This window comes from Thrips palmi, unplaced genomic scaffold (assembly GCF_012932325.1).
Source record: "Thrips palmi isolate BJ-2018 unplaced genomic scaffold, TpBJ-2018v1 HiC_scaffold_11, whole genome shotgun sequence".
In the NCBI taxonomy this organism is placed as follows: Eukaryota; Metazoa; Arthropoda; class Insecta; order Thysanoptera; family Thripidae; genus Thrips; species Thrips palmi.
The window spans coordinates 4,596,033-4,618,637 of NW_023144622.1; the positions used below are offsets into that span (position 1 = coordinate 4,596,033).

The 22,605-nt window shown below is 57.0% G+C and overlaps 2 protein-coding genes across 2 annotated transcripts in view; one reads left to right on the forward strand and one right to left on the reverse strand.

Annotated features, from left to right (window-relative positions):
• Window positions 1–5,927, forward strand: part of LOC117639690 (beta-1,3-galactosyltransferase 5-like) — a 67,017-nt gene extending 61,090 nt beyond the window's left edge. Inside the window, exons 5-9 of the mRNA XM_034375566.1 lie at window positions 1,693–1,864; window positions 1,952–2,044; window positions 2,216–2,355; window positions 2,506–2,724; window positions 2,805–5,927. Coding sequence (XP_034231457.1) covers window positions 1,696–1,864; window positions 1,952–2,044; window positions 2,216–2,355; window positions 2,506–2,724; window positions 2,805–3,542 — 1,359 coding nt within the window. The 5' untranslated portion in view covers window positions 1,693–1,695 and the 3' untranslated portion in view covers window positions 3,543–5,927. The remainder of the gene's footprint in view (window positions 1–1,692; window positions 1,865–1,951; window positions 2,045–2,215; window positions 2,356–2,505; window positions 2,725–2,804) is intronic.
• A 1,207-nt stretch (window positions 5,928–7,134) lies between these two features.
• The window catches only part of LOC117639256 (proteoglycan 4-like), a 46,095-nt gene continuing 30,624 nt past the window's right edge, over window positions 7,135–22,605 (reverse strand). The window contains exons 2-7 of the mRNA XM_034374744.1: window positions 15,502–18,508; window positions 14,961–15,076; window positions 13,306–13,443; window positions 12,879–13,080; window positions 10,470–10,685; window positions 7,135–7,356 (exon numbers count right to left, since the gene is read on the reverse strand). Coding sequence (XP_034230635.1) covers window positions 7,268–7,356; window positions 10,470–10,685; window positions 12,879–13,080; window positions 13,306–13,443; window positions 14,961–15,076; window positions 15,502–18,508 — 3,768 coding nt within the window. The 3' untranslated portion in view covers window positions 7,135–7,267. The remainder of the gene's footprint in view (window positions 7,357–10,469; window positions 10,686–12,878; window positions 13,081–13,305; window positions 13,444–14,960; window positions 15,077–15,501; window positions 18,509–22,605) is intronic.

A 22,605-nucleotide genomic window follows, 5' to 3' on the forward strand; every position in this document is an offset into this window, starting at 1 on the left:
GCCGCTGGGCGCGGCGAGTGCGCGGACAAGCTCCGCGGCGGCCCCGACAAGACGGACTTGTTGTTGTGCTAGTTGTTGCTGCTGCCCGCCGTGCCCGCCGTGCCCCGGCGTGGTGGTGCGCCTTCGCCGCCGGGGCGAGCTCATTAGTCATCGAGCCCTCAACCCTCTCTCTCTGTCTCTCTCTCTCTCTCTCTCTCTCTCTCCCACTGCATCAACCCCCACGCAGCGGACGCCCCCAAAGCCACACGTTAGCATAACTCAACTCTTCTGATTCCCGACCCCTTGGAATTCACGGGACGCGCCCCCCCTCCCCCTGGGGTCCCTGGGGGTGGAGGCGGAAGGGGTGGGGGGAGGGGGGCAAGTCTGGCGACTCGGCAGCACCGGAGTCCTGCTAGTGAGTTGCTGCAACTCGGGCTGGCATTTTTGCGTCGTCGCCAAACATGAGGAATGCGCTGTCCGCCTGTCAAGTGGCAAAACTTCCGAAAAAAAATAATGCCGCCTTTTTAAACAAAAAAGCGAAAACTCGGAGGCGAGACTCTTCTAATAGCCGGGCCGCCCCCGCCGCGCCCCATCTGCTCATCTGTCTCTCGGCCTCCGGCAGCGTCCCGAGCACCAACAGCTGCGCCCTCTTGACGCCGCCATCTGATCCCCCCCTTTTTCTCCGCGTGGCGCGGCCGGTAGGGATTAATGAATTTACCACTTTGGCCCCGCCGTCCTGCCTGCCGCCGTGCCGCCGGTTAATCGAATGACAGAGGGGCCTTTGCCGCTCTGCCCAGCCAAAGCCCACTGATTGCCCATCCTGCCTTTCGCCACTGCCAAAAAGGAATCGAGGAAAAGGCTGCCTTTGCTCGGCCGCTGCCACCATTACCATGCTGCAAGGGGGAAAAGTTTCCAAAAAAGAAAAGGAGACTTAATTTATTTTTTTTCGTAGAAAAGGCCGCGCCGTTTCCCTAATTTTCTATCAAGGGGATGGGGACGGCGGCAGTGACTTGGGACGCCTCTCACGAGCGAGCCCCCCGCGCCCCACCCCCCACCACCGTTCGCTCGAAACAAATAAAGTTCCGGCTGAAAGACGTGACGTCCCCCACCCCTCCCCCTTTCCTGCAGCAGTTCGGTAAACACCCCTTGAGCCCGGATCCCGCGCGGCGCGTTGGTGCGGCGGTGCGGTGGCGACCGTGTGGGACGGACAAACGGAACGCAGCCCAGCCAGACCCAGACGGCGCGTCGAGGCTGGTCGAGGCGGTCGCAGCGCGGCCAGCACACTGATTCCGACAGTCGTTTTCGTCGCGCCGTCCCTCTCGCACCTACACGGGGCGCCCCATGAGCGCGAGAGAGACGGCGGCGGAAACGACTCTCGGAATCAGTCTGCAGCGTCAATCAATCCCCATTTCTCCGGTTGGCGTCGGTCTGGGCTGGCTGGTGGACTGGACTGGGCGGAGCGGCGGCATTGGCGACCGGACCCCACACTGGCAGGGTCCTCGCTCTCGCTCCGGGTGGTGTGGTAGGCGTCGTCTGCTGTCCGTCTCTGTCGCACCCTAGAGGCACAGTGACGAAAACACTATTCGCAATCAGCCTGGTGGTGGTGGTGATCCCCAATGGAAATGGCCGCCTCTTATTAGCTGTGGCAGAGGACAAAGTGGTGGTTGTTGTTGTTTTCGTCTGTTTTGAACCTTGTTGTTGTTGTTGTTGCAGCTGATGGCGGTTCGCGTGCGCGTCCTGCAGTCGCTGGTGCTGGCGTTGGTGTGCCTGTCGCTGGTGGTGTACTCGTCGTACTACGCCACCGCGTCCGGGCCGTCGGGGCCCCAGCTGCCCCAGCAGGCCGCTGCGCAGCGGGCGCCCCCGCCACCCCCGTCTCAGCCCCAGCGTGAGTAGAGCCTGCATAAAAAAATATTTCCCGCGATTTCTCGAAAAATGGAGCTGGTTCTAAGTTGTGGTTTTGCTTTCCCCACAGTGCCTTCATCGCAGACGTCGGTGGGCACGGTGGACCTCTTCACGGGCAGGCTGGGCAGGAACGCGTCGGCCACACTGCAGGCGCTGCAGGATGGTCTGTACTGCTCTACAAGTGTCCGGGCCGGCCCTACCCCGCGCCGCAGAGACTCCCTGGAGGGCGTGGAGGGGCTCTGAGGCGCGGGGTATCGCCGCGGCGGCGTCGTCGGTCCCCTTGCTCTTGCTCCCGATGCTGATAAACACCCCGGCCTTCCTGTTGGCGTTGCAGATCCGCTCGGCGGCTCGCTGCTGGTGGGCGGCGTGAACGCGTCCACCATCGCGGAGGAGGTGGGGGCCGTCATCGTGGGCGTGGGCTCGGTGAGCCTCGCCAACGGCCTTGGCGGCGTGGGCGGCTTCAACGCGCTGCCCGTCGGCGCCACGGGCATCGCCGCCACGCAGCGCGCCGCGTCGCCCAGCGGCCCCGGCCCCGCCGCCCCCGCGGCCGCGAGCAGCAGCAGCGGCAGCAATGTCACCCCCGCGCCGCCCCCCGTCGCCCCCGGGGCCGGGGCCGGGTCCAAGCCGGTGGCCAGGCCGCCCCCGGCCGCCAACGCCACCCTGAGCACGCCCGCCCCCAGTGGCGGCGGCGGCGGCAGCATCCAGCGGATCCCGCCCCCGGCCAAGGACGGCAACGCCACCCTGGACGCCACCATCAAGGGGGTCGTGACCCGGTCCATCTACGAGGCGGGCCATGATGTAGCCAACCTGGAGATCTGCCCGGACCTGGGCAGAAACCTGCAGGTAAGGCAGCCTGTCTTCCTCTTTCTCTGTACTCATAATTAACATTCACTCTATTTTTACGCAACCTATTTTGTCTGCAGGTTTTTATTGCTGTGACCTCAGCGCCTAGTCACCGTGAAGCTAGAATGGCCGTGCGTCAAACGTGGGGCCATTTCCAACAACGAAGTGATGTTGCAATAGCATTTATATTAGGTACCACAAACAATCCAGAAATGGAGAAGAGCCTGGCAGCAGAGTCAGCCATGTACAATGACTTGATCCGTGGACGATTTGTGGATTCATATAACAATCTTACACTCAAGACTATATCTACATTGGAGTGGGTAGACAACTACTGCTCCGAAGTGAAATTCATCTTAAAAACTGATGACGATATGTTTATTAATGTAAATAAGTTAATGGCTTTCATCACAAAGCATGCTGATGTTAAACGAACCATTTTTGGGAGACTTGCAAAGAAGTGGAAACCTATTCGAAACAAGAAATCCAAGTACTATGTGTCTCCTCAACAGTACAAACGTGTTGTTTTCCCTGATTTCACCACTGGTCCAGCATATCTCATGTCGCAAGATGTAGTGCATGACCTGTACACTACAGCATTAAACCAAATGTACCTGAAGCTAGAAGATGTATACACCACAGGTATTGTTGCTCATTCGGTCAATGTTAAGAGAGTGCATGTGAATGAATTCCTCAATAAACGTGTTGCATTTAACGCATGCAACATTCAGAAAGGTATTAGTATTCATATGGTTAAATACCATGAACAGTTTGACTTGTGGAAAAAGCTACTTGATGGAAGGACTAAGTGCAAATAGGAAATTAATAAAAAGTTATGGAAGTGATGATTGTTCTGTTATGTTTGTAGTGCAGATTGTTAACTGTTTATTAGTTAATGTAAGGAAAAAGTCAACACAGAACAAACTCTTAAAGATCATTGTTTAATTTATTGTTTCATTTCATAAAGTTTACTCCAAAGCATTTTGTGCAATATAAATGTCAATGTTAATTTTTATGTGGCCATCTATTACGTTTTACAAATATTTTAAACTGTAATAATTTTTGTTTTTAAAATCCAGCAGAGCCTACTTTGAACAGTTTGCTTTAACGCAAAAGGATATGTACATCATTCAGGGTTTTGCATAAGTTTGATTAAAAAGCATTTATATTTATTCTTCAGTTTGTAAGTGGAGGTATGCAATTATTTCAGTTTAGAAATTATTTGTAAAGTAGTCTGGTAGTCCTTATTTGATTTAGGTGTCAATACACCTCAACTTGATTTTGAAACTTTAATTTCCTTCACTTGTGATTATCTCAGAGATATGAGTCCATCGATCAAATTTTATCAATGATGTTTTGTTCTGTTATTCTTACAAATTCAAATTTTGGTTGTGAATATGTGTTTGTAAGAGTGCAGCTTATTTATTCTGAATCAAGCTGAATTAATATGTGATAAAAATGGGACTGACATTGTGTATTGTCTTGCTATGCACAAACAGAATGGTGTTTTTAATACTGGCATCGATGTATCCTATTTTGGTGGATGCCACTACATCTATCCTAATATGTGTTGTTTGTTCCTAGCATGTCAATAACTGATGTTTGCATGTCCCATATAGAGAATATTAGCAAGTATGATTCAAAAGAGTGCCGTATACTTTGTAATATAGGAAAGTGAATTGTTATTTATTGAGACTGCTTTATTATTGTATTTTAAATGAATGAACACATATGCTTCTTTATCATAGACTCTGCGTATGTAAAATGTACTTATAAGACAGCCTAAGAAGCACAAAGTCATCACACTAAACTTTTCGTTTCATTCCCGCCTACAATCAGCAGTTTCACAAGCTATCTACTCTCACAAATTTGTCCTTGTGATATTATTGTAAATGACATTCGTAAATTTTGCTTTTAAGCAGGGTTTTGTCTTTTATTGTGTGTGCAAAAGTGTGTTTACGCCAGTATGTCTTTTTAGTTCAGTTTCATTCCTCTTCTTATTTGTCTTGGTCACTTCCTTCTGTGGGGGAGAGACAGAGACAGAGTATGTGTGTGTATGAATGAGTGTGTATACGTGCAATTCAGCATGTCTACTATCTTTGAATAGATAACTGTTTACAAGAATAATCTCATTTTAAATTTTGTGGAAGAAACTTTATCATTTTCTTGTAAGTTAAAAATGATTGATCTTAAGCTTTCAAAGAAAAAATTCATGGGAAACTGTATTATAGTAGGTTGTGAAAGAACTGTTATAACATTAACATAGGCTTTACTAGAAATTTAATTTTCAGGTGCATTATGGTTATGTGACCATCATTGTCCAATTTTGGCTGCAAAAAGGGGTTGATTATTTCTGTCGATTTAATTTTAGATGATTTGGAAGAGATTTCTACACAACAGTAACAAGACTGTATCTATTTTTGTATGACAGTGATTTGTTTAAAAAATACCTTACTTTCCTTCTGCTTTATGTATATACTTATGTGTACCATACTACTACTCTAGCATGATTTTGATGACTGAAGTTGTGTAATTCTTTTGACCACTACTTTTTTCAACTGCAACCTCACTCTTTAGGTTGAGATTGCAAGTGCATCAACTCCAGTGGATGAAAGGAATACACCTACTCTATTCAGTACTGGATAAGTTGAGATGTGAGCTTGGCTTAATTGGAGTACAGTAGTTTCTCTTTTGTATTTAAAGAAATATTAAAATCTTTCCCTCTAAAGAAACGTACATCATCTTTGTAAGAAATGAGCAGAAGTAAATATTTATTTTGTTTTCTGTAATCTACACACTTCAAGGTGTTTACTTTCCAAATAAATTTGTTCCATGAAGAGGGTGTGTGTGAGTGCAGGAACATGTGTTAAGAAAATTGACCAGTAATAATAAGTTAGCTATGTAAGTGACAGTGCTTTGATTTATTTTTGGATTCAACTTCTGTAGCACATAAGGGCATAATGTGATGCTGAATGACTTAAATTATACAGACGATCATGAAGCCCCCTCTGAATTTGCTGCATAATCATTTGTGACAATGAGCAGCATCACTAAATAAGAAAAATCAAACATGTATAAATGGAAATGCTGGAGAAAGTTTTATAATAGTAAACGTGCCAATCAATGCAAGTTTCCAAGAATGCTCTCAATGGCTGATTTCTTTCGTATAATGAGTATATAATAAACAACTACTTTACTGAGTATGAAACTGCATTTCAATTAATCCTTCATCCAGAGACATGTCTAGGCACAGGAACAGCCCCTATGCATGCAACAAAAGAAGGGCCCTCAAAAAAGTATGGCTGCTATCTGAGTTGGGAAAAGACAGGTTGAGCTGGCCTCAGCCAACAACACCGTGAGGAAATAAAAGGAAAATAAACCAAGAAAAAAGTCTAAAAAATTACATATTTATTTTTATATAAATACAGTGCGAACACAGCGTCGTGAGTAGGTCAAAGCAGTCACCCTGTAAAGCTGAGCTGGAGAGGAACTTCTTAGAATAAAACTAAATGTACACGTACAATCATATGTTTGTTTTCTGACCCATGGAATAAACAGAGTGACTACATCATGGCAAATATCAAAATTGGTTCCATCAGCAGGGTCCAGTCCAGCCAGTCTGTTCATACAATCGGTAATGTGGTAACTCACTTGGTACTTGAGTATGTGATACTTCAGTACGTGGCTTCATAAAGTAATTTCACAATCTTTTTATTGATGTTCGCAAGGAACAGCCCTTCAGACAGTTTGACTCTACTGACATTGACAGTTCGCATGGAAACTTCTGTAGTTATCATTTTGTTGAGTACTACTTAACTTAGCGTAAATTAAAGAAAAATGGCAATCGAGCACTTCAACATCCTCGACACTTTATACAGTACATACTATTAAAAAGACAGAAATGTAAGATTCACATTCACTCATTCATTCATACCAAAATTACACAGACACATGCGTACTCTACCCATTCATACTGTCGGAACAATAAACGTACGTGTTCTTTTGCACACTCAGTCAAGGCTTCCTCTCTACAGGAAATTGGAATTAATGTGATCAGTACCGTAAGTACACTGCCAATGTCCTTTTCGGTCAGGACATCAGTTAGGATTTTGTCATTTCTATCACACAACTTTTGGAGCAGAATTTCAAAAACGGCAAATATGTCCTTAATTTTTTTTTTAAACAAATACGCAAAAATAAATATTTTTCCTACAAAAAAAAAATCTTTATTACAATGCCTTAAAATCAATTCGAAATTCTCTTCATTTGTATCGTACAACCGCCAGGTGATCTGTTTATTCGCCCTCGCGCGCAGACGTCAGAAACTGCAGTGGTCGTCGTTTTTTTTTTCCCAATACATTTTTTTTTTTAGGCGAAAACTTTGGAACTCTGGCCCACTGCAAGACACTGCGCGTTGCACACGCACAACGCGAATGGTCCCCAGAGGGGAGGGGGGAGTTGGTGGGATCAACGAAAGAGGCTTTTGGCGACGACGGCTGCTGCAGTGCGAGGCGTCCGCGATGAGGGGAAGAGGGACGAGGCTCTACAGCAGCGTGTCGATGGCGTGCACCACCCCGTTGGTGGCCGGGATGTTGTGCGTGACGATCAGCGCGGCGTTGGCCTTTATTCTCCCTGCAACACAAACAGCAAGGAGCTGATTTAACATCATCTGCTAAAAATAAATTTGCAGTGTAGTGACTAGCGAGACTGTGGCCCCGTCATTACATGACGCGACGCTCCGCCGGATTTTTCCTCCTCTATAAGGCGTCGCGCGAAACGAAAGTCATACGAACGTGAATGTGAATGAGCACCTGCAGACCGATTCCGAGAGTCGTCGCTCCGTCTCTCTCGCACTCACGGGACGTCCCGTCAAGGTGCGAGAGAGACGGAGCGACGAAAACGACTCTCGGAATCCGTGCGCTGCCGGCCCGTCTCCGACCCGTCTCCGTCTCGCACGGTCCCCGTTCCGGTAGGCGGGGGCGTCTCAGGAGATGCTCTTCTCGCCTCCGCTACACCAGCCCCCCCCCCTTTTCCTCTTTTTGCAATTCGTTGCGGCGTGCTGTACTCATGTGAGGGGGCGGAGTAAGTGTCATATATGCACACGTATCACGCACGAGATGTCTCTCTCTTCCTTCCTCTCTCCCTCTACTACTTTCTACCGCCAGGGTCTTCCTTCCGTCACCTCCCCAATGGTTCCCGTTTGCGAATTCTTTGGATGCACCTTCGCACTGCGATTTGCGATCGCCCGGTTTGGCCCAGCGTTCCGCTCGAGAGGTTTGCAGGTTGCACTGCGATTGCATGCCGGTTGCACCGCGGTTGCATCTCGGTTGCATGCCGGCTGCATGCCGGGGGACCGCGAGCGTGCCTGGCCTGTCACGACACACACGATGCAGCGCGATGCAGTATGGATGCCTTGTCTGTTATTCAATGGTTATCGGAATCGATACCGGTTTAGCGGAGAATCTCGCTTCCCCCTCCCCCCCCCTCCCCCCCTCTCTCTCTCTCTGCTTGCATTTCTTTACGGTGACCCGGGATATTGGATAGGAGCCGAGCGGCGCGTACGTGCGATGCAGGGGATGAGATTACACCTCTGAAGCTCGTTGCGAGGCTCGCCCGCGCGTTTGTGTGTGTGTGTGTGTGTGTGTGAGGAGAGAGAGAGAGAGAGAGAGAGAGAGAGAGAGAGAGAGAGAGAGAGAGAGAGAGAGAGAGACTGAGAGTGTGCGCGCGTATGTGAGCGCATCGGTTTGTGTTCGTCATGCAACGTACCGGTGCCCTTCTAGCCTCGCGGAAGGGTTTTAACTTTGACAAAGACAGATGGAAAACTGCGCGCGGCCGGGGCAGCAGGCAGAGCGCTGAGCCGCGCGCCTTCCGCAGCCTTTTAAACCAAGTTTCACCTGGGCCGGTGCAAGCGGATTCCGAGTAGTGCCTTCGTCGCTCCGTCTCTCTCGCACTCGCAGGGCGTCCGGTACAGGTGCGAGAGAGACGGAGCGACGGTGCACTGCGAGTCCAGGACCCGCCAGGCCCGGGCCGCGTGGATCAGCGCTGCCTAATCCACATCTCGTGATCTGGGGAACAATTCACTCGGCAGCTCAAACGTGGTCGCCGATCGGTATCTTAACGAGGGGAAACCCTCGGCGCCGGCGGGGCGGGGCGGGGCGGGGCGGCCTGCCCGATGAATGGAAATGGCACCTGCCCTCCGTGCGGCGGATTAAATCCAAATCCACTGCCGATTGAATCGGGGATAAGACCGGCACGCGCAAGGCGACGATGGGCAGGCTCCCCTCGCTCTGTCTCTCTCGCACCCTGACGGGAACCCCTGGTCAGTGCGAGAGAGACAGAGCGACTCCCCGGAATCAGCCTGCTGCATACAGTGTGCCGTGCCGCCACGCGCGGAAGATCGCTGCCGGAGCGCCTGCGAGAGCGGGATAGGCAGCCCGGCGGGCACGCGTGTCTGGCGGGCCGGCCCACCCCGACTCACGGCAGGGGCTCCGGTCCGCGTGCGCGGCTCGGCGTGCCTGCGGTGAGGGCGGTGAGGCGGACCACGTGGCCCACCGCAGCACCGCGTGAACACACACCAACACACACACGTCAATGCACACACCGTAGCCAGCACGTGTGTATGTGTGTAATTCTCACCACACCGACCTTTTGTGTCTAGCCGTCTAGCGCAGCCCCTGGCGTTACGCCCCCCCCCCCCCCCGCCCCGCCCCGCCCTCGCCGCCTTGCAATCCACTAGACTCGCGCGTCCTTGTTTATTATGCATCATTACAGTCATCGGGAGCGAGTACACCTCAGAGAGTGCGTGTGTTTGGCCTGTCCAGAAAAAAAACCAGACGACTTCCCCTCATTGTTCCGAATGATGCGGCGACCTTTCTCTGCCCAGTGCTGCCATCTTCCATTTTCGAGTTTGAGGCCAGCGGGATGAGCGATCGGCCGATTTGAGGAACACAGTGTTTTTGCATCGCGGGTTCGAATCCCGGCGGCAGCGTCTCCCTTTCTCTGCGACGCCGGCCCGGCCCGGCAATGCCTGGGCTGCCTGGAGACCCTCGAGCAGCGCCCGTGGCTTGTGCAACAAAACGGCCTCAATCACCAGAGTAAGTGTGTGTGCGTGCGTGTGTGTGGTGTGTGAGTGTGCGAAGCGGGAAAAGTGAATTCCGTAATCGAGGTGTAGAGGAATCGCTCTGTGGGGTCATTAGGAGAGAAAGAGAGAGAGAGAGAGATAGAAGCGACGCGTACAAAGTCACGGATCATTTTGGGTGCCCAGTAAAGCAAATGACGGAACAAGCCCTGCCAATTATTTGTGCGCTTCGGCAAATAAAACGAAAGCCATTTTTCCGCACGCGCACAGTCACGCGCATCATCGTTCGTGCTTCGTAATATTTTTCCCCCGCGGGCACACTCCTCTGCGAGCACGCTTTATTGCGGATGGCGGGGAAAAGTAAACCGCCATCGCTCGCTCTCTCTCTCTCTCTCTCTCTCTCTCTCTCTCCTCTCTCTCTCTCTCTCTCTCTCTCTCTCTCTCTCCCTCTCTCTCCCCCTCTCTCTCCTCTCTCTGACCTCTCACTGGCCGAGCCGCAGAGCCCTCCGCGGAAGTGTCGGCCGTTCACGCGCGCCCCGCGGTTAATTAATATGCACTTGACTTTCGTCGCTCTGTCTCTCTCGCACTCACGGTGCGTCCCACGGGGGTGCGAGAGAGACAGCGCGGGAACGCCGCAGCAAGAAAGCTAGAAATTAGTGACACTCACCCTCCTCGTTGACTATGGTGATCTGCTTCCCTCTGGCCATGCTCTCCCGCACCTGGAAGTACCTCATGCCCGCCGAGTAGAAGGTGGTGGGCATGATGTGCTTGAGCACGAGGGCGCGCGCCCCGGCCCGCTCCGTCGTCAGCCTGGCCAGGTCGGCGTCCTTGAGGCCCTGGAAGGCGCGCTCCGTCGGCGCGAACACGGTGTAGGTCTTGCTGCCTGCGGACAGAACGGACAGGTCAGACGGACCCGGATCGCTTTCTCGGGGGCAGGGAAGGCCCAGGCGAAGGCCTGGAAAAAACAAAAACAAGACGAAAAATGGGGGAACCGACGAACTAACCACGGGGCATTTGGAAAGCAGAGTCGCTGTCAAACAAGTCGGGCCGAATCTGGGCCGCGGATCTGCGCTGGGATCCTCGCTCCAGTTCTTGCACTGCTAACACGTTATGCCGGACGACGGCCACTGCGGCCAGGGCGGCCGGGGCGTCCAGGACACGGCCCCGGGGGCAAAGGGCACGTTGCGCAACGCCTGCCGAGGGTGCGGTGGCCGAGCCGTATGGGTTCACGGAGCCAAATAAATGAACCGACTAGCTCGGCGCAAAAGTCACATCTTTTTCCGCTTTTTTTAAAACAAAAATAGATTTACGACGTGAACAATGCCGGCTGGACGTACTCGGTAGGTCTCTAGCACGCTCTGAGTCGGTGTAAGAGAAGGGAGGGGGTCGAACGAATCGGTGCTCGCGCGGTTTGTAGCGCCGACTTGGCGTCCGTCCCGAGGTACGTCCTCCAGTACACAGTACGCCACGTACTGTTCTAGTCGGTGTTGCGGCCAGAGAAAGTCCCAAGAGCGCGCGATCGCAGATATTTCGAACCGAACCGCCGCGCGCCACTCGACGGCAGAGCTCCCACCTCCCTAATAAAAACGTAATTATTGTTTCCGCTACGATTCCCATTCCAGAAAAACTGCAAAATCGTTCAGGACGGTTTATTAATTTAAACAGTTTTTTAGAAACCAAAGCAAGGAAATACATCGCTTTGCTTTCAAACGGAACGCAACGAATCGAACAAGATAATCACCGTCCGAATTTATGTTCCAGCCCGGTGCTCGCGTGCCGCGCTTGCCCGACGAAATCTAGTTTCGGCAGAGAAAAGCAGCCGGCCGGCCGGCGAAGCGGATTCGCGCAGCCGTGGAAGTAGTCGAGTAGTAACAGTGGTGCAGAATCGGTCCGGAACTCGTCCGCACAAAATGAGCGGCGACTAATTTCAAGTTAGATCACACCGCGGTGGCGTGGCGTGGCGTGGCGTGGCGTGGCGTGGCGTGGCGCGGCGCGGCGCGACGCCGAGTGGCCGCGGTAATGCCACCGGTCACGCCCCGATCCATAAAACCGGCGGGGCCTTTTAGGGGAGTAATTGCCGATCCTCCGAAAAGCAAAAAGCAAATAACATCGCCGCTGGATTACGGGATTGCAGCGTCCGCGCAGCGTCCGCTCTTCCGCGATGAGCCCAGTTTATCGTTTTACGGTGCACCGCCGCCATCAAGTGCCTCGCCGTTGTTGCTGCTGTTTAAGTGCTAGGTCCGGTCTGCTTTCCAATACATTTTTTTCCAACATTCATTTCTAACTATTGATAATTTTTGGTTTAAAATTTAGAAAATTTAAAAAATTTGTACCAAAAAGTTTACAATTATCAATGGTATCGATAAAACAAAAAGCATCTTGACTGCAAAAAATCGGCTTTAACTGCTGTGAAAAAAGAACGGTACTACAAAGAAGTTCCGTCTTCACAACAAATCGGCGAGTACAGTGGTAGTCTGAGCCCAGCAGCACGTAGCCGCCCACGCCTCATAATCAACTTTGGCTCCTGAGCACTTAAACACTCGTTACCGTAACGAGAAAGAGTTAAACCCGTGCCGACCCGACTGCCTGACCGCGGCACGCCGGCCCGCTCGTGGGACACGTTAGGTGAGAGCGAGAAAACGCCCGCCGCGCCGCGCCAACGCCGGGGCAACATGGCTGGGACTTTTCGTCGCTCATTTCGCCTTGTGTGTGCGTGTGTGTAAGATTTTTTTTCCTCCTCTACTTTTTTGTTGCCATAGAGCCTTGCCTGCTGTGTGTTCGTAGAGTCACATGTAGGCGCTTCGAAGGGGTGCCGACCGCGACTCGCACGGCGGAACAACGAACGCAGTCAGACGAAAGTTATCGCCACGCCAAAACAAACCAAAAATTGCAAAAACATTTTCTTCGCTTTTTTTAAATTTTGCTTTAGCTTTTTTTGACCTTTTTTTAGGTTTTTTTAAAACTTTTTTTAAGGTTTTTTTTTTTTTAGCTGTTTTGAAAATTTGTTTGCAGTGTGTTGTTTGGACGCCAAAAGCTCCGCCGGCAGCGCCGCGACACTGCAAGGTACCCCACTCACCCGTGAGCATGTCGGCGAGCCCGGACGACCGGACGGCGCGCAGGAACGTGGCGAAGCGGCGGTCCTTGTCGGCGGCCAGGGTCTGCACCAGGTCGCCGACGGGCAGCGGGAACATGACCCTGTCCACGGAGTGCGCGATGCCCTGCGGGATGGGCATGTCGCTCAGCTCCTGCAGCACCTGCGCGCCGTTGATGGTCACCACCTGCGGGAAGAGGGAGTCAGCGGCGAGGACAAGGTCGCCGTCACCGTCGAGCGTCTCAAGGACGCTCCCCGCGCGGGGTGCCGCCTTGGTGGTAGATAGCGAGGCGCTGCCGAGCTGGCACACCGCACAGCGGCAACACCCCTCACGCCTGCAGCCTGCACCTCGCAGCCCACAACCACGAAACTACACTTTGGGATGGCGCAAGGCGGCGGCTTTTGAACGTGCCTGTACGTCGTTCCACTCGTCGTCCTGGCTGGTGTACGTGTTGACGCGGAGCTGCGTGCCGGCCAGCGACACGCCCGTCATCTCGTCCTGCAGCGACGCCAGCCTGAAGGCGCCGGGGATCACGTGGTGCAACAGCAGCTGCAAAAGGCATCAGTATTAGCGCCAAACGGAGCATCCTGCGAGTCCTGGACCCGGCCAAGGTGGAGGCGGCCAAAACTCCAGACGCGTTTTGAGCTCCGGAGCAGCTACACAGGACCAAAACCGAACGTGTGACCCCACCAATGGATTCCTCGTTCGGAGAGCAATCCATTGGTGGGGTCACACGTTCGGTTCGAGTCCTTTTAGGCCATAAGGGCTGAGGCAAGTGACTCAGTGACTCCGCGGGTTCGCTACGCGGATCGCGGACGGTCCCCGCCACGACAGCTGGCTGCATTGAGACCATCGAGACCACAGCCGGTGAACGCACAGCAGTGCAGCCGTGAAGCCAGCGCGGCACCTAAAACGGCCTGGCCGTGTTATGAAAGTACAATAGCGCAGGCCGAGCCCCGAGCCGGCAGCCCTGGTCTGGTACCGTCACACGCGTAAGATCAACTTATCGCCCTTTCTCTTGGCATTGGACCGATCGCGCGCAGCCCTGAGTCCCCCTTGAGATGATCGTGAGAGACCGCTCTCGCCCCGAGCACTGGCAGCCCTGGTGGCCCTGCGCGGCCAGTGCCTCGTCGCTCTGTCTCTCTCGCACCCTTGCGGGACGCCTTACGAGTGCGAGAGAGACAGAGCGACATTCAGCAGCTCGCAGTCCGGCGCGCATGCGGGTGAGAAAATAAAGGCGCCAATCTGGCGATAACGGTCGGCATTTGTTTTTTCCCGCGTCGCTCGCTCCACGCAGTGATACCAATCGCCGGTGAGCGGGGCATGAATCACACACGGGAGGCAATGCGTTTTGCCAAACTGAAAAGATAAATTCTATTTTTTACAGAGTTTTGTCTGGAGCATAATTTAGTGTCTTTCCGTTGGCAACGATGGCGACGAGGAAGATAAGTGAGATGCACCGCTGTTTATTAAATAATTTTGGCTTGTTCAACACTTGAAACCGCTGTTTTTTTTTTTTTCAAAGTTTTTGCAGTGCATAGTTCACCCAAACGGCCCACGCGCCGCTACGAGCGACGAAGCAGACGAGGGTTCGTTGTCGGCCGAGGGTGTCAAAACAAAATTACAGCTCTATAAAGGATTTTGACCGCCGCTGGCGCCTCGGCTCGCGGCTCGCAACAGCCACGCCGATTTCCAGGTCGGCGTGCGGCGCGGTGCGTCCCGCGTGACCCGCGGCCAGGCGGCCGAGTGCGTCACGGCGCACGCCACGCCGGCCCGCGGCCAGCCCGGTAACCACGGCAACGGGTGACTCAGTAACCATAGCAACCACGGGGCGTGCCGGGGCGTGCCGGGGCGTGCTGCAGTTCCCATCATTACGTTATGCCATCGCGGACAGCGAGCAGCGTGCCCGACGGGGCGGCCGGCGGAGAGCGCCCGGGGCACCGCGACGACGGCGCCCTTGAGCGCCAATCGAATCCTCCCGACTTTTAACCCACCACACTGCGAAGACCCGAAATGACGGGCGTCGCACTTTCGCCAGCGCGAGCATTTTTAGTGTTGTTACGAACCCCGCTGAGAAGCCTGGGGTTCTCTCGGAACTTCTCCTCGGCGCGGTCGGGGCCTCCCAGCTGGACGAGGAGGGTCTTGAAGGCGCGGTCCGTCGGCACGAACACAGTGTAGGGGCCTGGAACAAAGCGAGACGCTCAGCGGACGGTCTCTCTCGCACTCCTGGGGGACGCCCCGTGAGTGCGACAGAGACAGACGGTGCGACTCCGTGGAATCAGACTGCAGAGAAGCTGTGAGGGCGGCGCCTTGAAGCCGGCCGTCTCCGTCACAGCCAGTACGCTGATTCCGAACAGAGTCGCCCTGTCTCTCTCACGCCGCGGTGGAGCCCCGCGAGTGCGAGAGGGACGAGAGCACCGTTCAGAGCCAGCCTGCAGTCCAGGCTGACTTCAATTAGAGTGGCAAATCAGTCATCTCCGCCTTGCCTCGCCGAATACGGCCGTGACATCTCGCAAAACAACGGCCGCGCCGTACTCGGCCACGTCTACGTATTACGTAACGCGCGAAAGAAAGAAAGAGACGGAATGCACCGCGGGAGGCGTGTACCTGTGTCGTTGAGGATGCTGTCCAGGCCGGACTGGCGCAGGAAGCGCGCCATTGCGTGCAAGCCGTTCCTCTTGAGGGTGTCGATGAGCGTGTCCGGGGCGCGCGACGACGCCGTCAGGTTGGCGTACTTGTGGTTGACGGGCGGCGCGTACATGGCGCGGTGGTTCTTGGAGTCGTCGGGGAAGTACGGCGCGGGCTCGGCGAAGTGCGGCGCCTCGGACTGCGGGCTGTAGAAGTCCTTGATCTGGGGCTCCACCGAGTAGGGCGCCGGGTCGGCCGTCGACGACGGGATGGCGTTGCTGTCCGACACGGAGGACACCGTGGGCAGGAACTGCGAGTAGTAGTTGTTGTTGTTGTTGGTGTGCGTGGTGGGCGCGGGGCTGGGGGGCAGCGGCGTGGGGCTGGCGAAGGAGGGCGCCGACGACGCCGACAGCTGCCAGTTGGCCTCGGGGTTGGTGGTGGGCTCCGTGAAGTACGAGTTGGGCCTGGGGCTGCTGTGCGTGGCGGGCACCGCGTCCGTGTTGTGGTACGTCTGGCTGGTCATGTACGAGTCGTTGCTGGCGGGCGTGGGGTACGTGTTGTAGACGGTGGACGGCGCGGGCGACGTCGGCGCGGACGAGTACGACGGCCTGGTGGTCGACGAGGAGTAGGGGTAGTCGTCGGGCGCCACCGTGCTGTAGATGTTGTTGGGGCTGGACTGCTGGTGCAGGTCGCCGGAGCCGCTGTTGACGTACACCTTGATGTTGTTGGAGGGCGGCGGCGACGGCTCGTAGCTGGTCGGCGCGGTCGGCGTGGTGGTCGGCCCGAAGGTCGGCGACGACGGCGACGCGTACGAGTCCGACGAGGAGCTCCTCGGCGGCGCGGCCGTGGTGCGCTTGGCCACGCTGTTGTCCCTGGAGGGCGGCGGCAGCTCGATCTCGCCCGCCTTGATCTTCTTGAGGATGGAGTCGACGCCGTCCTCGTTGGCCTCCTTGCTGGCCTCGTTGCCGCGCACGCCCTGCACCTTGTAGGAGCCGTCGTGCTGCTCCTCCAGCAGCACGAACGTCACCTTCTTGTCGGGCAGCGACGACGGCACGCCGCGCACCGGCTCCAGCCGCCCGTCCTCCGTCTTGCGGATGATCTCGAAGTCGGCGCCGTGCGGGATGACGCCCTTGGTGAGCTCGTCCAGCACCTTCTTGGGCGGCTTGGCCGTGGTGGTGCTGGCCGCGGGGGTCGGCGACGACCTCGGCGCCGAGGCCTTCTGCTTGGCGAGCAGCGCCTGGGCCTCCTTGGCGGGCAGCGAGATGACCTGGTACTTCTGGCCGCCCGACGTGATGATGGGGCCGGTGGCGTTCTTGGGCAGGAAGTCCGTGGAGGTGAGGATGTTGGACGGTACGACGCCGGCCTCGGGGTCCAGCTTGAGCTGCTGCACCAGGTCCTTGCGCTGGCTGAACTGCTCCTGGAGCTGCTTCAGCAACTGCTCCTGCAGGTCGGGCGGGTGCACCACGTCGTCCGTCTTCTTGGGCGCCTTGGTGGCGGGCCGCGGCGTGCTGGGCTTCTGTTGGTACGTGATCTCGATTATCTCCTTGGACGGCTTGGTGGTCTTGCGCGGCCGCGGCGTGCGCGTCGCCTGCTCGCTCTGGTGGGCCTTGGTGATCTGGTCCAGGAGCTGCTTCCGGTCGTCCTGGAGGTGCACGGCTGAGTAGTCACTCGTGGTGGTCTGCTCCACCTCGCCCGGCGTGGGGCTGTACTGCTGCAGCAGGTGGTTCTCCAGGCGGATCTTGGCGTTGCGGGGGCGCTCTGTGCTGCGGGCGTGCTCGGCCTCGGACACGGCCTCGTTCAGGTGCTTGACGCTCACGAGCGAGTACTCCTCCTCCAGCTCCTTGGGGAACTTGATCTTCGGCAGGGTGGGCCCGGGCGTGGACAGCTTGGGCTGCTTGCGGTCGCCGAAGTACAGCGGCTTGGCGCCACCGGAGGGCTTGGACGGCAGGGTGGGCAGCACGACGGGGGCCTCGGTGGCGAGCTGCGGCCGCGTCACGGCCACGGGGATGTCGTGGATCACCTCGGAGCGCGGCGGCTGCGTCCGCGACGGCGGGAACGGCGTGCCCGCGGGCTCGAAGTAGTCCGGCGTCGTCTGGGGGGTCTGCGGCTCCAGGGGGATCTTGTTGCTGGGCTGCTTGTTGAAGTTCTGCGCGAAGTAGTTCTGCGAGGACGTGGCGATCGTGTTCTCCTTGTACTCGGCCGAGCTGTGCCCGAAGTGCTGGCTTGGGGCGTCGGCATCCTGGCCGTGCGTCGGTGCCGGCTGGATGTACAGGTTGTTATCGTGCTTCGGGGGCTGGCGGATCGACTCCTGGTGTCGAATCGGTTCCTGATGACGGATCGGCTCGTGATGGCGGATGGACTCCTGATGACGGATGGGTTCTTGATGGCGAATAGGTTCCTGATGGCGAATAGGCTCTTGATGGCGAATAGGTTCCTGATGGCGGATCGGCTCCTGGTGGCGAATGGGCTCCTGGTGGCGAATGGGCTCCTGCTGGTGGTCCTGGTGGTGGACGGCGTCCTGGTGGTGGACGGCCTCGGGCGGTCCGAAGTGCGGCTGGGGGAAGGCGAGCAGGGCGGCGTCGTCGAGCTGGGGCTGCTGCACGAACAGCACGGGCTGCACGGGCGCCACGGCGGCCACGGTGGGCAGCTGCGGCACGGGGTGGAAGTTGACGATGGGCTTGTCGGAGAGCGTGATCTTGAAGGGGTTGGGCTGCTCGGGCTCGCCCTGGAACCGGAAGGGCGGCTGGCGGCTGATGACGTTGAACTGCTCCTGGTGGGACTCGGGCCTCCGCGGCTGCTGGTTGAACGCCGCGTCGGGGCGCCGCGGCCGCAGCGGCCGCTGTTGCTGCTGCTGCTGCAGTTGCTGCTGCTGGTGCTGCTGGTGGAAGCGGTGGTGCTGCCGGATGTCCTCCAGGATCTGCGACTGCTGCTGCGGCGACAGCTGGTGCAGGCGCGGGTCGAAGCGAGGGTCGTCCGGGAAGCGGAACTGCGGGCAAAGAGGCAAGGGCGTTAGTGAGACAACGGGTGCGCGAAAAACGTGCAAACCGTGCTAACGGCCATCGTTCGTTTTGCCTCGCGGTCGCTGGTCGCTTCGCCGGCAGCGCGAAAGGCAACCCGAAGAAAAACATGTCAACGCCAGAGGAAATGGACGCGCCGCGTTGGGGCTTCGAGACGGCGAGGCGAAGCCAGGCCGATTTGCGACCAACAGAATCCCCACCGCCCTTTTCCAGTGGTGTGGCACCGACCCCCGAAGTCTCTCCCGGTTCGTGAGTGCGATCCGCGAGCAGGCCAGTGTAGCGAGCGGCCGATTGCTCCAGATAGATGCTCCGGGACGCAACAACCAACAACGCCCCGACGAGCCTGGCGCACACAAACGCAGCCCTGATTGCCCCGTGTCTTCCTCATTGACGCCCGCACTGATCTCTGCTCGGGGAAAAGGGGCCGCGGCGGCGGGGGTCGAACCACGGCTCTTGCAGTCCGGCCCGCGACCGCTCGCTGAGCACACACATGCTCCGGTTTTTGCTTCTATTGCCTCACCGGCGAGCCTGATGGAGATGTTGATGAGCGCGGCGGTTTCGCGGTGTGAACGCGCTGCCCTACGGTGTAGTGGCCGGCCAGAGAAAAGTGGCGACCTTGTCGATACCCCGCGTGTTAGGCGTCGGCGCCGCGCGGAGTAGCGCCGGCGGAAGGGCTGCAGGCCGTAGGCCGTAGGGGCGTGACGGCGTTACGTGGCGAGCTGCCGACTCATTCCGAGAGTCGTTTTCGTCGCTCTGTCCCTCTCGCTCCTATACGGGACGCCCCATGAGAGCGAGAGAGACAGAACGACTCTCGGAATCAGTCTGCTGGCGCTAGCCGGCGCGTGTTGGAGCGTGACTGGGGCTGCTGAATGTCACGCTCGTTTAACGCCATAAACCGCCGCGGGCAGCGGACCTCTGAATGCCTTTCAATGGCCGGGCTTTGTTGCCACCAGCCGAGGGACAGATCTCTCTCTCCTTCTGACTCTCTCCCTCTCTCTCTCTCTCTCCTCCACACGTGGCCATCCGGCCGGATTCAATCTCCTCAGCCGCAGGGCGCTGCGCCGTCAGCACGCGACTAGCAGGGCGTGCGACTTGACAGAAAAAAAATTCTAAATTGCTCTAAACCGCTCCTGAGCAGCCTTCGTCGGACGACAGGTGCCGACAGCCTAAAATGCTGAAAAAGACGCATGGCGAGTCCCTAGAGCGACCGAGACTCCCGTCCCTTGACCGCTGCTCCAAGTGAAAGCCGTCACAAACATGCCTCAAGCGCCACCCCTTTGGAGCGCCTCGCAGCGGCAAACGCGATTAGGCTTTAGTCCTTCTCTCTCGCGCAGCCGCCTGCAGCCACCGAATTCAGAACAGTCTCTCTCGCACTCGTGAGGCGCTCCGAAAGAGTGCGGGAGAGACAGGCTGACGAATGTTCGGAAACAGCCAGCAGTGTGGTCGCTCTGCTGGTCCCAATCTCACTGTTAATCCAAGCCCTCCAAGCCCTCCAGGGCCTCCAGGGCCTCCAGGACGTCCAGGACCTCTACCGTGGACTCGCGGAGCCCCGCCACTGTCGGCGCGGCGGTGCGTGACGCCGAGGTGAAGGACACGGCCGTTTCTCCGGACACATGACTCGGAAACGGTCGCTCTGTCTCTCTCGCACTCACGGGGCGTCCTGTAGGGGTGCGAGAGAGACAGAGCGAGCCCGGCCTCCGGACGTACGACGGAACCGAAGCAGCCGAAAAAAAACAGGACACACGCGCGCGAAGGCGGAGGCGGACTCTTCAAATTAAATGACCCCGTTAACGCCGTTGGCGGTTTTGACGACACCGCGACACTGCCGAGTCTCGGACACTGGAGGCCGGAATGATGAGGACAGGAAGATGCAGGCTCATCGTGTCGCAACGCGGTGGGCGACCGGGACGCCGGGCCGGGCCGCCACGCCGGGCACAGCGATGACGCCGAATCCCTGCAAACTGACCTCCTCCTCCGCCGCCCCCGCCCCGTCGTCTCGTTCCGCGCCCGCGCCGGCCGCCGGCGGCGACCAGGAACTCCGCCAGAGAGGGCGAACTGCGGCAGCGGCGGCAGCAGGTTCACTGTGACCGAATCGGCACCTCGCCGTTCCACGCGGCCTCCCCCAGCATCAAGACCTGCATCATGGCGGTGCGGTGCGTTATTGCGCACTGCAGCAGGCCGTGCCCTTATATTGCATGCGTGGCGTGGCGGCGTGGCGGCCGCCCCCAAAGTGAAGGGGACGCCTACACCGCCAGGCTGACGGGTCGACGGGCCGCAGTCAGTAGGCCACTGGACCGACCCGCCATGTGTCCTGCGGCTTGTTAGCAAGTGAGAAGGCCGAGCGGGCCGAGCAGGCCGAAGCACAGTGACCCGCAGGACAATGCGACTGCCGCCGCACGCGAAGGCAGGACTCTGTACTGTCACTCTCGCACTCACGGAGCGTCCCGTCGCGGTGCGAGAGAGACGGCCACGAAAGCGAAGCACCGTTTGTGAGAGGCAGGCTAGAGCACGGCGACGACGCCGTCACAGAGTCGTAGACCACCCAATAGCCGAGGACCTGTCCGCGCATATTTTGCCGCCCCGTCAAAGAGGGGGCGGCCTTAAGCGGCGTGGTGCGCCTTTCGGGTACTTGCACGTGAGCAGGAAGAGATCCCCACATTTCGACCAGGTTTACGGGTGAACCCCGACCACGCTCTTGCTGGGCTTCCCTGAAACCCGGAAATGCTCCCCAGCCTGACGGCGTGGTGCCCACCCGGGACGCGCTGGGCGTCGCCTCGGCGTCGCCGTCCTGGCCGAACCAGTCCCGGGCACTAAGCGCGAAAAAAGACGAAAACGGCAAACGCCATTGGCCACGCTACCACGCCACTGTCACAGGTGTTTGGGGTTTGGCACGGCAGCGGGACCGTGCGGTCGCCACTGCTGTCGCCTGGGCCCGCCAACGGCGCTTTCGTCGCTCTGTCTCTCTCGCACTTATGCAGTGGTCCCTACGAGTGCGAGAGAGACAGACAGCGGCGTTCGGAATCCACCGGCTGGTCCAGCAGTCCGACATCGTCCACGCTTTCCTCCCGATAAAATGTCAGCCCGCGAAAGGGCCATTTGTCGCGCTCGTGATGCAGGCCGTGCGGGCCGCGGTGCACCGCGCCTGTCGCCGCGGCGGTGGAGGCCAGCACCATATTCAGATCTGAATCTGAATCCGAATCCAGATCCAGAGGCATCGACGCGCCGCGGTCGGCTTCACAGTCACTGTCAGCGCGTTCGCAGCAAAGGCCTCCGACTCGACACTTTAAGGCACCACCAGATTCCTCGTTCAGAGCGAAACATGGATTCCATTCTGAGGAACACGCCACGCTAAACGTGCGCAGAGCGCAGCACGCAATCCACGCGGCGCTGGCGGGGCGCCCCGTGAGTGCGAGAGAGACAGCATCACGCGGAATCATCATCAGTTGGCGGGCTTGCCAGGGCTTCTGGACCGACGCGGCCGCCGCGTATGAGGTCACTATCGCTCCGCGGCTACACTGGCCACCACACTGGCCACCACCACACTGGACCGCACTGTCCAGCCAGGCGTGCCAACTGGCAGACGCGTCGCGCAACCTCGTGCCTCACTGCCTCACTACCTCACGCTCCTCGTTACAGGCTGGCCACCAGTCCGGCAGACTGATTCCGAGAGTCGCTCGTCTCTCTCGCGCCTATACGGCGCGCCCGTGAGGGCGAGAGAGACAGAGCGACGGAATGAGTCTGCAGGGCGGCACTGCACTGCACTGGCAGGGCAGTACTCCCGATCCCAGTACGCGCCACTCGTGTTGCAAAGTGCGCGCGTCTTCGCTTCGCACCGCGCTCCGTCTCTCTCGCACTCCTTCGGGACCTTCGGGACGCCCCACGAGTGCGAGAGAGACAGCGGCCGTTGCCTCACTAACGTGTAAATAAACTCGTCTCGTCCGCGTCCGCGAGTGTGTTGGTGTGTTCCGAGTGGCGACGCCGCCAAGCCGCCACCGCGGTGCCGGGCAGTGGCACTGCGTTGCTCCACAGCGCGTCCAATCCACGTCCACGATAATTGCGGTGATGC